Genomic DNA, 17,194 nt, shown 5'->3' with positions numbered 1-17,194 from the left:
AACCCAGCCTTTGATTGTGTCTTCCATCCGGAATTTGAAGACTTCCTCCACTGGGTGTCCGCATCCAGGAACATGTGCAACCAACTGGACTTGGGCTGGATACTATCACCCCCATACGCATCCAGGAAGATCCACCGTGGTTATGTCCTGAGGCTCAGGTTGATACCTCGCTTTCCTCCCTGAAGAAATCTTCCACCAACCCTTTTGTATACCAGCAGGAGTTTAGTAATATGTGTTCAAAGTATCCATTTTATCACCACATATTCACTGACGGTTCCAAGAATGATGATGGCGTGGCTTCTGCCGCTGTCCTTGGGCCCAGAACCATTTCAACTCGGTTTCCAAATTCCTGTTTTGTATTTACTGCGGAAGCCAAGGCAATTTTGTGCGCACTTCGGTCCATTCCAGAGCTAGGAGGTGGCAGATTTCTCATCTGCTCTGACTCCCTTTCCTGCCTCCAGGCAATTCGGGCTAGTTCGCCTGTACATCCAGACATTCTGTCTATCAGGGAGATGTTTAAACGACTTAATGAAGATTTTATCATTGTCTTTTGTTGGGTGCCCGGGCATATGGGTATCCCTGGGAATACTGCTGCAGATGAAGCCGCGAAGGCGGCTTTGCATTCCGTTACTACCCAAACTGACGTTCCAAATTCGGACTTGCGTTCACTTATTTGCTCCTATATCAAGCTACTACTTGACTACTTGACATTTTATTGTCGCGATAAAACCGAAATATTGTTGAAAGAGACGTTAAAACTTTCACTCACTCACTCACATGCCTACTGCATAATGTACATACCTACTACATAATGTACATACCTACTACATAATGTACATACCTACTGCATAATGTACATAACTATATCTTCCTTATGAATTGTATGCCTTTGTTTAAGGTTGTTCTGTTAAGGATACATGAAATGTTTTTTTAATATCTTAACATGCAGATGTGTTCAATTGTAAACGGTCAGTCAGAAAATGAAATAGCCAGCAATCATGATGTTAACAACGATACTGTCAAAATAACTCTTTGGGGGAGAAAAGCATGAATGTTCAGCTGGTGTGGCATTCCTTTGAGTTCATTGATGACATCATTTCAGAAAATTTTCAACAGAAAATATGCATAAAATAGAGAGGTTAGTATACATGTAGAAATTATACGTTTGCGCAAGTTTCTTTATTTCCATAAAACCATTGTCCATTATGAGAGTACCTTCTTGTATTGCTTTTGTAATGCTGCTACAGGAATTGAGCAATACAGTGTAGATGCAACCACCATTTTTTCTTTCCTTTACAGTTGTGTAATTGTTTCTGTCATTAAGTGCAATGACAGATTAATATTTTGAGCTGAGACTACATGTAATTTTTAACATTTGTAAATTTAATCTTCACATGTACATAACACATAAGATACAAAAATGCTCGTCACCTCCCTTATTGGGTGTTGTCTGTTTGTGTGAAATAATGTTATAAGTGATATTAACCCCACCTCCTGCCAAACAAACAAACAAAAAAAAAAAAAAACAGAGCCTTTTGAGATTTATATCTCATCTCCAAGTGAAAGCATATTTTGTCCATTCCTAGTGTATGCCCACTTGCACGTTCAGTTTGGATAATGCCCCTCAGTAAATATGATGTTGGAATGTTATTCGATCTAGATAGTCTCCATATTTCAGGAATTTCAGGACTGTCTGTAACTAACATGAAATATGCTGTATCATGTGCCTTTTCATGCTTCACTTGACAAACATACAAATACATAGTCTACATCTGCATGAAGAGTTTACTTGCCCTTGTAATATATTACAACATACTCACATGCTATTCTTTAGTTCCTAGTTTTAGGGGCTAGTTTATATGCCAAAAATAAGAACCTTGTCATCTTGGGATTTTTATATGTACATGTACATTTAAGTTTAAAAGATAATGAGGAAGGGGATTTTTGTGTTTTTTTTCCACTTCAGAAGAGGTATTGAGAAGATATATATGTACATACAGGTTGTATGACATGTGCCTCCCTGAAGTTGAATACTCCAGTCATGCACTCACTGACAGTACCTTTGTATTAAGTTATATATATATATTGTGACATAACAGCAACAAAAGACTGGAACATATCAATTTAAAATATTCACTGATACACAAGTTTAGGCCTACTATGCAGGGATATAAGCTTTTACGGAGTCTATGTAACTGAGGAATTCCTCCCACCATACTGCTGGTCACTGTGGTATAAGTGAAATATTCTTGAGTATGGCATAAAACACAAATCAAATTAATAAAAAAATGTAATTGAGGACAGGGGAGATGGATATTACAAATGTTAACTGTGTTTTGATTTCTTAATTTATCAACAGAAGCACAATTTCATATCACAATGAATGACCCATATTAGAAACAATGTATTCATTTATTTTATTTGAGCGGCCTCCTTGGCCAAGGTGATTAGCATGCCATCATGACGCAATGACCCAAGAGTTTCTCACTAATGTGATTTCTGTGAGCTCCAGTCCAGCTTATGCGGGCTTCTTCCCAGGCCGTACATGGGAAGGTCTGACAGCCATGTGCGGATGGTTGTGGGTTTCACCGTGGGATCTGCCTGGTTTCCTCCCATTATGTTGGCCACCTTTGTGTAAGTGAACTTGAAATATTCTTGAGTATGGCATATGAATTTATAATATCTGACAATAAAACATAAAATACACATAACTACACATACACATGTAGAAGATTTATTTAATGAAATTGTACAAAAAATATATACATTTTAAATTGTGCACATCTTACAACTGTTTTAATAAATAACAAATTGGCAAAGTACCTGAAAAACTACATGTACACCTGTTACTTGTTTGTAGAATACTCTTTTTAAATCAGACATGTATTAAACGTACATACCTGATTAAGGAATCCTTAATCTAATTCATTAAAACTGAGACATTACTTTGAAACATGAACACCCGTTTGGGAAGTCAAATTGTTTTTTACAACAATATTTGGCCATTTCCTTTCACAATAATCGTATTGAGCTTATATGCAGATGTTGAAAGTATAGTCAAAATTTAAAGAGATTATCATGACAATCTTTCATAATTTATGCATCTTAAAGTGAAAAGAATTAGAATTCTGAGAAGGCAATTTTCTATATTGTGGAACTCTCTCACATATATATCTTGTCATAGCCACTTATATTCTGATGTACTTCGTCCTTTCTTATAACTAGTTGCCCAACACAAGCAGGTCTTGTTTAAAATCTGACTAGATCAACATTGTATATTTAAAGGAATGTGGCTGTTTTAATAATGTTTGATCTGATTATGGAATACTGACATCTTGTTTTTAAAGTTTTTCACACCTTAACCAGCCATATTCTTTTCATTATTTATTTCCTCACTTGTACCTGCAGCATTTTTTAAATATCTTTTGGCAAGCATCATACTGAATTTCACATACATTCACTTACGATTTGCTTTCATTAAAAGATTGATTGATTGATTGATTGGTGTTTTACGCCGTACTCAAGAATATTTCACTTATACGACGGGGGCCAGCATTATGGTGGGTGGAAACCGGGCACAGCCCGGGGGAAACCACAACCATCCGCAGGTTGCTGGCAGACCTTCCCACTTACGGCCGGAGGGGAAGCCAGCATGAGCTGGACTTGAGCTCACAGCGACCGCATTGGTGAGAGACTCCTAGGTCATTACGCTGCGCTAGCGCGCTAACCAACTGAGCCACGGAGGCCTCCTTCATAAAAAGACTCTTGAAACTTAATATTTTCTTTCTTTTTAAACTCTATCTGTGGTTGTAGGTTAAGGTTTTAGTTTTATATATGCCTCATAAATGAAAAATGAAACTTTTAAACTTTTTTTTCATTTCTGTATTATTAAAAAGTTTAAACACTGCAGCATTTATAATCATCATATAACAGTTTCATGAACCCTTTAGTTTTTACCATAGGATTGTTACATACACATATAAGTACATGCAGGTATTATAGTACATTACAATACCTGTGAAGTATAATTGCCACATATTACAAGCAAATGACAAATTGTAAGCCTACTAGATATACATATATGTACACATGCAAACCTTCTTGAGCAATAAGGTACTTGTATGTATCATATAGATAAATGTACAAATGGAATATTACAAGCCCTGGTCAAACAACAAATAACAACAAACAACAAGTGACGTATTAACAAGTACATGTAACAAATGCAACACACAATCAAAAAGATAATGTAAATGAACATAAAAATAACATATATAGCAAGATTTTTTTTAACAGTCTCTAAAAATATAATTATATTTTTTGATAAAACACTACGAAAGCCTGCAAAGAGTATGTTGTTATGCTGAGATTTGAACCACCATAAGAGACTATGGGTATTTTAGTCTGTGTGTGCATATAGCCAAAAGCAGACTTATAGAGAGAAATTCTAAATGCTCATCTCTTTCTGGTGTCTTATAGATGATGACTGGCCATGGCTGATTACTGGCATGTATTTGAATGATTATGACATAATTCCACATTGGCAATATTTCAGCCATATCGGGGCGAGCATGTATTAGATGCACATGAATACTGTATTTGGTACAAGTGACATGTAGGTTCAAGAATGTGCATTAGAAATCTCAGCTTTTTAAAAAAGGTGAATAGTTTTGTCCAGTTTTATGATATTTCTTAATCTTTATTAGTTAACTTTTCATTGTGATTGGGTCTGCAAACTACAAAATTAGTCCAGAGCTGCAGTCTTGGAGACACAGTCTATTATGTATAATGGGAAACATTCCCACATCTTACTTCCATTTTCACACTAAATAAATAACAACTAATCTACAGCCATTCATCATAAGGAGATGTTGTTATTACACTTCCTACATGTACGCTTTGTTCTGCCTTGTTTCCTGCACTGTTTCCTGCACCACCATCTTGCCTTTTTTCTCAGTGTTCTCCTATTAGAAGGTGTTAGCTTAACCAAAGAATCCCCCTCCTGGAGTGTGTACCGGACTTTACCAGACCTCCTCTTACCAGATGAACTGCTAATTACCAGGAACTCATCCCCTTTGTAGAGACGACACTGACGTGCACATTGCGGGCTGAGATCCACACGCACTCTTAAGATTTTGCCAACTCCTCCTCCATTCTTCAGATTCTGAACATTCTTGCCCCCAATGTAGGGTTGTGGCCCTTTGCGTTTAAAACGTTTTAATTTCGCCAATACAACTGCAAAAAAAAAAAAAAAAAAATCGCAGATAAAGAAGTGTAAGTCACTTGTACATGTAATGATGTGGATGATATTTCGCCTTTGATTTAGTTCGTAGGTTGATGGCACATGCACTTATAAACCTTAACATAGGAGTGGGAATAGGATGTGGTCAGTTTTATTATTCTTAATGCTGTTTTATGAAAGATTTGCTCAGTTTGATATCATGGAGAAATGTTCATGTTACTACAGCATGATAATGTCTATTATGAATTTATGTGCTTATATTAAACTGTTCTGGAATATGTTGATGCCAGTATTTGACTTAGTTTACAGTATAATGTAAGAGAAAAAATTTATATCTGATCTGTGTGCACAATATGACAAGATCACGCGCATGTGTTCTTATGTGACAGGGTGATCTGAAACGTATGAATATTTTTGTCAAATTTGGTAAGCAGCACGATAATAATACAATATGATATATCGGCGGCAATATTAACATCAGCTGTATAAACAATATATAGATGTACACATGCAATTGTTTTCACATTCAGTTTGCATTATGATGATACATATGTTTGTGTCAGAGTTGATCTGTCTTTTGATGATACAGATGTTAGTGTTAGTGCCCTATGTGGGAAGGTCTTCCAGCAACCTGTGAATGGTCGTGGGTTTTGCCTGGGTTCTGCCCGGTTTCCTCCAACAATAATGCTGGCCACTGTCATACAATTGAAATATTCTTGAGTATGGCAAAAAACACCAATCAAATAAATAAATACATTATGAGAATACAATGCAGAATAATGTACTTTAAATGAGCAACCTGCAGATAGTTGAGGACTCCCCAGTTTCCTCCCAGCATAATATTCTTCAATACGACACTAAACACCAATCAAATAAAATAAATAAATGTCAGATTTGATCTGCACTTATGATGACCTAATGGTCTTCAGGAAAGTTGACCAATACATTGCCTTCCATGTAACTTGATGCTGTTTCATGTTTTAAGTACAGTAGTTAGTTTCCTGCTTTAAATATCACAAATGTATTTTACCTGCTTGATTTTTGAAGTTTCTTGGTAGCTTCTTTGTGCAGACAGTTTCACATGAAATGGGATGTGACGTTTCCTTGATGACATCATTTTCCTTATTGCGCTTGTATACCACATTGCCATTTTCACACATCGTTGTTGACGTTTTGACGAAGACTTTTTCTGCACAACATCCAAAATACTTCTTTGAAAGTCTCTTTCCATTGCAGCATATTTCCACTTTTGGGTTGTATATGTCATTGCAGAGTTTGCCAGGTGCCCCAGTGTGGCATGGGCTAAAATCCTATACACAAAACCAAGACAACATGTTTATGTAGCTGTAATGATGACAGGATTTTGTCACATATTGTCTTGATGTGCTAAAACAACAACAACAACAACTGAGACTGCGTGTGTTATGTATGCCTCAGTGTTAAACATCCAAAATAAGACTGCAAATGAACATGTGCATCTGAGGTTTTCTTACCATTATTAGAACTCCTTTAGAAGATGCTATGCAGGTAGTCTGGTTCATTTTTTTTTATTATGGTTTCTGTTCTTGTATGTATTGATGACAAAATTGTACATGTATGTCAATGTGTATACTATACTTTTATTGTGAGAAAGTATACATATTGAGGCATACATGTAATCAAACAGACTCATCTGTATATTGTACAGCATCAGTGATAATGCAGTAGCCCACTGTATACAGCATCAGTGATAATGCAGTAGCTCATTGTATACAATGTGTGCTCAGTGTACAGCTTCAAGCACAATGCAGTAGCCCACTGTGTACTGCATCGATCAAGATGCAGTAGCCTTTTGTGTACAACATCAGTGATAATGCAGTAGCCCACTGTGTACAGCTTAAAAAAAATGCAGTAGCCCACTGTGTACAGCATCAGTGATAATGCAGCAGCCCACTGTGTACAGCATCAGTGATAATGCAGTAGCTTACTGTGTACAGCTTTGGGCACAATGCAGTAGCCCACTGTGTACTGCATCAATCATAATGCTGTAGCCCAATGTGTACAGCTTAAATAATAATGCAGTAGCCCACTGTGTACAGCATCAGTGATAATGCGGCAGCCCACTGTGTATAGCATGGGTCATAATGCAATAGCCCACTGTGTACAGCATGGGTCATAATGCAATAGCCCACTGTGTAAAGATTCGGGCACAATGCAGTAGCCCACTGTTGACAGCATCAGTGATAATGCAGTAGTTCACTGTCCACATCATCAGCCATAAAGCAGTGGTCTAGCTCAAGGCGTATGAATAACCTGTATAGTAAACCTCACAGTCTTTAATGTATCCATAATTCAAATATTACAGCACCAGTCATCACATGGTTTTGTCCCACGTCACTGCATCCATCAAAATGTGCTGTGATTGTAAATCCCTCTTAATTTCATACTTTGTATATACTTTATTAGAGGTTTTTTTGTTGAACATTGTTTTGGAAATTAACTTCCACTTATCGACCTGGAACATCAGCTGGTATTTGACTGTCTGTTTTGATGCCTAGATCTAACTCTATCCATGACACAATGTCTGCAGCATAAGTCATCATATGCTTTTTCTTACAACCCTGCTTCATGTATTTACCTTTCCGGTTAGACTATATGTATCAACCATGTCACCGTGTCTGCAGCAGCCATCGTGATAGGGTTTGTCCTTCTTGACGACAACAGCATGACAACAAAGAGCCTGGATGCTGTTGATCTTCAGTCCATCACATACACAGTCACTTTCCTCATGTTTACACTTCTTTTCACTCAAGGGGTGAATATGACCTGAAGTATGAATAAAAATATGCATACATTTACCCCATGCATGGTCAAGTCAACCCAGCCAAGTTGGTAGATCAGGAAGTCATGTTGGATTCGATAAGTGTCAAACCTGTGAGATGTTCACCATGCACACAGGTCACCTGCTATAGCTGTACAAACTCTAGTCATTTCACAGGGGGGCGTAGAGTCCACAAGATTATGATTTATTTATTTGATTGGTATTTTATGCCCAACAAAAGAATATTTCACTTATACAACCATGGCAAGCATTATTGTGGGAGGAAACTAGGCAGAGCCTGGCAGACAGCCACAACAGTTTGCAGGTGGCTGGCGGACCTTTCCACATGTGACCGGAGACATGTTTATGTCTTAACTATTCAGGTGTTTCGGCAACAAATGTATTGGATGCATTATCTATTCTGAGTATTGCAGTAGTACTGTCACAGGTTTATTTCTTTCTTTCTTTGATTGGTGTTTTACGCAATGTTTTAAGAATGTTTCACTTATAAAATGGCAGCGAGCAGTATGGTGGGAGGAAACCGAGAAGAGCTCAAAGTACAGAAAAAACAAAAAAACAAAGTACAGATTATATATTTGGGTAAGCTTTACAAAGCCTTGTTGAAAGTTCAGCCTCACATGAAATATGTTCAATTAAATACAGTGGTTCAGCACATTATTGTTTATGTTTACGTGAAAATAGCATGAAACAAACTGAGAAGGGTCAAGGGAATTTGCTGGCTTTTTTGCTGTAATTTTTGAAAACACTGGCGACAGCTTACCATACCCTAACCAATAAGTTCGTAGACTTAAATGAAGTTCCAAGTCAGGAGGTTTGTCAGTTTTCTAGTGAAATCTGGTGGTTTCCTCCAAGCACCCCAGTTTTCCCCACCCATAAGTTTCACGGCTTCCAAGCAGTCTGCACAAATGGTTTGCGACATGACAGTATTTGTATAAATTGTCATTCAGCAACACAACAATGCTGGTATTGTAAGATTCATAGTTAAAAAAAAAATGAACAATTAAATAAAAGTAAAAAAAAAAATGAGTTTTCATGTTACGAGGTAAAATGTAATATACGCACCATCTATGCACTGCAGTGTGTTCTTTTCCATGACTTTGCCTTCGCAACAGGTGTATCTGCTGGTGTCTCTGACCAAGTGGATCTGTCCATTACAGCAGAGGCTTGTCTGAGGGTTGTACAGTTCCTGCCCACAACACTCTGTTAGCCCATTCAATCTATCCTTTGTCATCACCTTCTTGTCACAGCACGTCTGGGTCTCAGGGTCTATGTAGACTGCACAAATACAGAAAATACAGGATCACAAGAAAAGCACCACAACAGTCAGCCATCTTGGCATCAAGGACAATGGTCATGAACATTTTTTTCACACATGTTATAAATTCTGACAATGATGATTTTTAGTGGTAATTTTTGTTCTAGGTCATAATGTAAGATGCCCTACAATAAATCTCAGTTCAAAGACCCCACTTACATGTGCAGCAACATTCTCCACCACCCTTCGCTTCACAAACCTCACTTACATGTGCCACAACATTCTCCACCACTCTTCGCTTCACAAACCTCACTTACATGTGCCGCAACATTCTCCACCACTCTTCGCTTCACATACCTCACTTACATGTGCCACAACATTCTCCACCACTCTTCGCTTCACATACCTCACTTACATGTGCCGCAACATTCTCCACCACGCTTCGCTTCACAAACGTCACTTACATGTGCCGCAACATTCTCCACCACCCTTCGCTTCATAAACCTCACTTACATGTGCCGCAACATTCTCCACCACTCTTCGCTTCACAAACCTCACTTACATGTGCCGCAACATTCTCCACCACCCTTCGCTTCACAAACCTCACTTACATGTGCCGCAACATTCTCCACCACCCTTCGCTTCACAAACCTCACTTACATGTGCCACAACATTCTCCACCACTCTTCGTTTCACAAACCTCACTTACATGTGCCGCCACATTCTCCACCACTCTTCGCTTCACAAACCTTACTTACATGTGCCACAACATTCTCCACCACTCTTCACTTCACAAACCTCACTTACATGTGCCACAACATTCTCCACCACTCTTTGTTAGCCAAGTTTTCGCATGTTTTCTGTCTCTACAGCAAGTTTCCTTGTTTTCATCATGTAGTCTGGATCCGCAGCATTTATGACTTTCACTGGGTTTGTTGTGAAGATGATCTGCAAAATCAATTTCATGGACAATTTTACTTATTTATTTATTTATTTGATTGGTGTTTTAAGCCATACTCAAGAATATTTCACTTAAACGATGGCGGCCAGCATTATGGTGGGAGGAAACCAGGCAAAGCCCAGTGGAAATCCATGACCATCCGCAGGTTGTTGTCAGACCTTCCCACATACAGCCAGAGAGGAAGCCAGCATATACTGGACTTGAACTCTCACCGACCGCATTGGTGAGAGGCTCCTGGGTCATTACGCTGTGCATTACGCATTACAACTGAGCCACAGAGACCCCTCATGGACAATTTAGTATGCACATATTTTATTGATGTCAAATGTTTCTCTCTTAGGTCATAATAATGACATCACCTTATAAACAGTTCGATGTTACTAATAGATTCTGATGTTGTAGATGTTGTAATACAAGCGCCATCTCACAGGTTTAAAACACATGCCACTTCCTCATTCAACCTGTGTAGTTTGCCCACCTTTTCTGTCCATGCTCATCAAACCAAGGGACTAATCAAACTGTCCACACAGGATCTATTGTTTTTGTTTGTTGGCTAATGTCTGTGAATTGCCAATAGAGCAGGGATTGTATGACACGCTCTAGCTAGAATTATCAGTGATGTTTTTAATACCTCTCTACATATGTGCTATTGTCTTAAAGTTGAAAGTGTGAATGTCCAACTGTCGCCTTAAGGCCAGAAATTTGTTATATACCTGATGAAGGTCAGAGGTTTACTGTAGGAGCAGTCTGGTTTCCTCCGCCCATAAACGTGAGAGCCATTATATAGAAGTGTAAAATTATTGAGTATGGCTTTTAAAATTAATAAATAAATAAATAAATAATATGTGGACATTCGACTGCACTGAGGTCTGTGAGATACTTGTACCTGGTTAAGTGGGAAACTTCCCGAGTAGGGTATTCAACACTATTCCAACAAATAAATAAGAATAAATCTGAACTAACCATCACAACAGATCTGCTGAGTGGAGTTATACATCTGTTCTCCACACTGATACTGGAACATGGGCCACACCTTTCCCGAGGGGTCGCAACGCTGTGTCTTTGTGTTGTAGACATCCAGGTCACAGCAAGCTGTGTCTTGTCCACGGGCATGCACTTGAGAGTGGTCCCCTGATTCGCAACATTCCTGAGTTGCAATGTTGAACCATTTATTACCGCAACACCGTACGTTCTCACCTGCTAAAATAAAATGACAAAACAAATGTGGTGATGTTGAAGTCTTTCAACCACTTTAGTGGCATACAGAAAAATCAACCTGTGCAGGACAATCAGGGATAATATATGTATGTGAAAAGTAGAAGATTTGCTTAGTTAATCTGTAAACCTGTAACACTGGATTAGAGGGGAAGATGGTGCTGTCTAATAATCCATGAAGACAATGGTGGCTTTGGTGGCCCAGGAGGTTTATAGCGTGCCAGCGCAGCGCAATGACCAAGGAGCCTCTCACCAATAAGGTCGCTGTGAGTTCAAGTCCAGCTCATGCTGGCTTCCTCTCCGGCCATACATGAGAAGGCCTGCCAGCAACCTGCAATCCGTTAATGACTGTTTCCCAGCATATATGTCTACTATACTCTCGACTGAATTAAACCCTGCTATTAATTTAAGATCTATCGGAGTTAAACTAAAAACTCCTAAAAACTCCAAAGAGATTTCCGAAGAACTGAAACTTATAAAAATTCTTACTCAGGACCAATTCTATGGAATGCTTTGAGTAAAGAAATTCAATGTCCTTAAGATGTTTTAAGAACCGATATCATCAAGGGATTACATACCAAAAATGATACTTCTTTTTGAGAATGCCATCATTACACTCGTGTGCAGATGAGAAGGGGATGGGAAAGGGCCATCACCCAATCACTCGTTCTGTGTTTTGAACATGTGTTTCATGAGGTCCCAACTTCTGGATGAGATATAAAGGGGTCGGTAATGGGCCGTCTCCCTCTAACCTGTCTCTTCCATTGGTTGGGATAGTTATGGTGGAAAAATTCACCCATGCTTTTATTATTATTTCACTGTTTAAGTACTTTGTGTTGATTTAATTTGCCACTGTACAGCTATATATATACTGTTTACAAAATCTTGTTGCATGTGGTTCACACAATCCAAATTACCATGTTTTCCAACGCATATGTAATGCAACGTATTGTTTCAAATTGTTTGTGTCTGAGGGCCTCATGGTAGATAAACCCAGTGTTGACTGAGTATACGCATTGTATTTTACCTTCTTGAAATAAAGCCATTATTATTATTATGGTTGTGGGTTACACATCTGCCCACCATAATGCTGGCCACCGTCATATAAGTTAAATATTCTTGAGTATGGAGTGAAAAAACAATCAATCAAATCAAAACCATAGCAGACAAAAGCAAAGTATAGCTGAATCCAGTACCGTTGCAACAGCTACACTGTAAAGCCTTGTTGTCACGTATACACCCGCTGACCAACTGCTTGTCCCTGGTGATAAAGACGGCCATGGCTGGCAACTCCAGTGTTCTGAATTAAAAGTTGACTAAGCTATGAGTGAAAGAAATTTGTATGAAGACTTGACTTTTTTTTTATCATAGTTTTATGATATATTATAAACTATCATATTTTTGTTCAGTGTACACTTACTCCCTTGCAGTGTAGTTACTTACTCCCTTGCGGTGTAGTTACTAACTCCCTCGCAGTGTAATTGCTAACTCCCTTGCGGTGTAGTTGCTAACTCCCTTGCGGTGTACATGTAGTTACTAACATTGTTGTCATTACTCTTAAAAGTTTAGCATTTTTCATTTTCAAGAGTGTTCTGATTAAATTCTTATCAGAAGAACTTAGGTGTTGGCTTGAAAAGTATTATTTTAAGGCCGTTTTTAACTTCTGATTATGCATTTTGATATACCAAACTTCAGAAATACAGTAAATGAAATTATCATCCAGCACTTCAGTATTTTGGGTTCAGTTTTTGGTGGTTTGGCTGTTGTTTTTGTCTCGTTTCTTGGTGCAGTGTAAAACACGATCAAATACATGTACATGTAAGCCATTGGAGAAATATCTGACATGACTCTTATAAAATGTAACAAATGTGGCATAGGGGGCATACCTGTGTGTCCATTCCAGTTGTCTCTGCAGCAAATCCCACTGGAGGCACTTCTCAATTGCCCACCGCAACACACCTGACCAGGTGATCTCTCCAGAATTTCCTTCCCACAACACATGTGTGATTGTGTCTTATAGAACTTTGCCCTTTCTTTTCCTGAAAATTCAAACAATGAGGCTACATGTATGAAAAGCTGTTGTTTTCTTTTGTTTTAGGTGAAATTAATTATATTTTGTGTTTTATGGATGAGCTTATATTGAAAAATCATAAATTGGAATAAAAATACCTGAAAATAGTATTTAGATCCACCTTTTTATTTTTTTTGATTTAGGTATTTCTATAACCTCTTCCGACACTGGAGACAGATTTATTCTGCCCGTGAAACAGTTAACAATTTAAGTTGTTGTGGCCTTATTTATTTACTTATTTTATTGAGGGTTCAAGGCTAAACTCAACACTATTTCACATGCACATCGATCAAATTTTTGGAGAAACACTTCATCAATTACGTGATAAACCCCCCTCACTCAACTAGTAGGAGATTGTTCAGTTGCAAACTGGATCAATATTGTAGGAACAGCCAAGTTAAATTAAATTAAAGTACAAACATGAACATATTTGCCTGATGAAGACAGAACAATTCATGCTTTCTTTGTATTGAGCCATCTCATTAAGTTCTCCAATTAAGCAGCTTGAAGTTTTGGCTTAACTGTTGTAAGGCCTGTCAAACTTTCTACCTTGTTTGTCACCACTATCTGCCCATCATCACAACTCTAATTCGTTTTTATCATAAATTGTCACAAAAGTTATCATAACATAATGAGAATTAAAACTGTGCTGTGGCCTCCACCAATTTTTGCATGAGAATCACCTGTCCTCTACTTAATAGATCGTGTTTTTCATATTATTTTCATACTGAACGTCAAGACAAAATGTGAACATACATTTAAAAAAATATGATAAAATACATTATAACTATGCATTGTTTTTCTTCTCTGGATGTAACACAATAAACACCATTCAAGATCATTTATAAAATAGTGAATTATATAGTAAACGTATGCTCTCACCTCTAATGAGGCAGCATCCCAGGCTCTCATTCTTGTTTCTGATCATATCTCCGCAACACACTTGAGTGTTTTTGTTGTAACACTCCCTTGCAAAAACACAATACTCTTCTCCTGGTCTACATGGGGACATCATGACTGCAATTCAAACGGAGATCATACATACATATCAATATATATCTAACACGCAGTATACTTAAACCTGAAGACCGTCATTTAACTTATCAATGTACATGTACGTTAAATTGCCCATGGTTATCATTCAGACCCTGTTGAATGAACATTATAGTATTCTATTCTAAATGTTTGCTCCTGTGGACGATAATTGCATGACCTTTTCCTGTTTTATTTCACTACTAGTTTGACACCTTTGAGAGAATTGGGAACAAAACCATGCAGCTCGGGTCATACCAGTGGCTTTAAAGGTGATACTTGTTGCTGCTTTGCTTGGCAATCAGCATTGAGAGGGTAGAGCCGAGAAAAACATGGCTGGCTCGATGTCAGTATACTATGACTGGGTGGAGTGTCATGTCTGGTGTGATATTTGGCATGATACTTCAATGGCTTTAGCACTTCTGACACAGTACATGTATACACACACACAATGAACCTAATGACTCCTTTTCATCCTTCTCATTTAATTGGGCTGCAGAAACTCAAATCTGACTAGTGTGTAGTAGGATAGGTCTACATAGCACTCACCTCCTCTACTGTATGTAATTTTCAGGTGGAATCTTGAATACTACCTTTTTAATTTACTAGCATCACCGATGAAACTAATGAACTTTAACTCGCTGTTTGGCACTGAAATTTTCCAAAAATCTATTGTATCTCCATCACTGTATTTAAGCACAACTTCAATCTTCTTCACTGAACCTAGAGAGGCACAAAAAAGAACTTTAAACTTAGTTCAGGTAACTTTCGATGCCCTCAGCGCGGATCTCACTGAGATCGGTTTCATCCAGTTGGAGTTTGGAAATCTGCTGCGATGTTTTTGAGGTTGGTATGGACTCAGTGTTATGATTAATGACCTTTGCCTGTGTCAGTGACACATGTAACGTGCAGACCTGACTGTGCGTTAAACTCCGAAAAGGAGGAGCTCATGTGTTAAGAATTCATGGTTATACTCCTTCCTGCAATTTATGAATAAATGTTGACGCGTATTTTCAACAATGTCTGAATCTGAAGTTTCGGTTTTCGAGGAAGGTTGCCTTGTGGCAAAAACATGACTATACCTAGACCTAAGGCAATGGATTTCACAAATTTTCCCAGTTGATTCATTAAATTAATGAGTGCTTTCCGTCTTTGGTCGGACAAAATTTTGTCCGACCTTGCCTTATTGCCTTACCTTATTGGTGGGGCCTACTCGAACAGTATGGGAAACCCAGTGTAGGCCTGTAGGCCTCTCTTGAGCTCCTATTTCAAAATGACTCTGCCAAAAACTGGATCGCTTCCGTAACAATTTGTGAATATTTCACATTTATTTTCCGAATTTCATGACGTTCAAGGTGAACTATCATATCAACACTGACTTCTAGATTTAATGGGAGCCAATATAAAAACTGCTTAGTTTCGAAATGAGTGGGTATATGTATTTCACAACCCCGCTCCAGACGGTAGCGCCTTGGAAGGCTTTTGTGAGATACATGTAGGCCTACTATAGCACAAGGGTTCTGTGGCAAGGTTCCCTCCCCCTGACGTTAGATGGCGCTACGCTGAATTTACGCAGTCCGTCATACAGGGGATTCTGTGTCTATATATAGCACGGAATATACCTACGTATTGGCCTACAATGTATGCATTGGCTAGTAGTGATATATTATTCCCAGTGTGTATATATGCGCCTGAATCGTTATCCTTGAAAAATTTATAAAATATTTAGAATCATAGTAATTGACGTTTATAACACAGAATTTAATCTGTAAAAGTAGACTGAATATTATGCATTTCTTGACTATTCGTTAGCAGAGGCCATTTCATGGTTCCATGTGTCCACGTGCAGCTATACAACTAGTACTAGAAGTCCATTATATAGGTATAATGCTAGTACATAAGCGGTATATTGTAACGTTACAGGTAAACGTTCTGGAAAGTGTCACATTTATGAAGGATCATGGATAATGGAAGTAAAAAAGTCAAATTAGAAGCAAAATGAATAATGTTGTTTGTAAAATGTTTACGGTTAAACTTTAACCTGCATACACCATACATTGTCACGTATCTGCACTGGTCTGATATATTTGTCTTACCTGATGCAACGGACATGAGCCAAAATAATACATGTGCCAGCATGGTGGATCCCGATGTTACCTTCATGGTGTCAGTTTGAGTTGTAAGCCTTATCCACAGGCTTGCGTGTTTTTATGAAGAGTTTTGGGGGTTCCCAGGATGCGAACTTGTGACAACGTTTCTATTTTTAGACGTGGATTCTAAACGGCTTTTTCCTTGATAACTGTGTTGTGTCGGCGACCCAGAGGTTGTTTTTAAGCCTAGTAGATAACTTTTCATGTGAGAACATCCGATTCAACCATCCTGACTACAACCTTTCCAAGACTGGTTTGCTGTAGGTTTTATGGCCATTCGACGCTTGTTTTATACCCTACCCCCACAGGCCCAGCCATACCGTAACCTAGATGTGTTAAACATCTGGGATTTCCGATTCTTGATTTGCGTGGGTAATTAAAGTGACGGTCATAAACACCAACATTGGGTTGCATCAATTTTTGTGGGCTAAGATTGGACTTGTATTG

The 17,194-nt window shown here is 38.3% G+C and overlaps 2 protein-coding genes across 4 annotated transcripts in view; one reads left to right on the top strand and one right to left on the bottom strand.

Moving 5' to 3' along the window:
- The window catches only part of LOC135466479 (mediator of RNA polymerase II transcription subunit 6-like), a 59,781-nt gene that overhangs the window by 30,674 nt on the left and 11,913 nt on the right, over positions 1 to 17,194 (top strand). The window lies entirely within an intron of this gene.
- LOC135468150 (uncharacterized) lies at positions 2,721 to 16,893 on the bottom strand. 2 transcript variants are annotated; one of them, XM_064746235.1, is made up of 9 exons: positions 16,694 to 16,893; positions 14,448 to 14,582; positions 13,381 to 13,533; positions 11,243 to 11,479; positions 10,126 to 10,266; positions 9,126 to 9,338; positions 7,860 to 8,047; positions 6,273 to 6,552; positions 2,721 to 5,235 (listed from the first exon to the last, which is right to left on the bottom strand). In XM_064746235.1, the coding sequence occupies exons 1-9, from the start codon at positions 16,758 to 16,760 to the stop codon at positions 4,859 to 4,861; spliced, it is 1,791 nt and encodes a 596-aa protein (XP_064602305.1). In that variant the 5' UTR covers positions 16,761 to 16,893; the 3' UTR covers positions 2,721 to 4,858. The 2 variants fall into 2 exon arrangements, with proteins under 2 accessions (XP_064602305.1, XP_064602306.1); XM_064746236.1 differs by lacking the exon at positions 16,694 to 16,893 and adding an exon at positions 15,793 to 16,075.

Source organism: Liolophura sinensis, chromosome 6 (assembly GCF_032854445.1).
Source record: "Liolophura sinensis isolate JHLJ2023 chromosome 6, CUHK_Ljap_v2, whole genome shotgun sequence".
Classification (NCBI taxonomy): Eukaryota; Metazoa; Mollusca; class Polyplacophora; order Chitonida; family Chitonidae; genus Liolophura; species Liolophura sinensis.
This window is presented reverse-complemented; position numbering and strand designations above follow the sequence as displayed.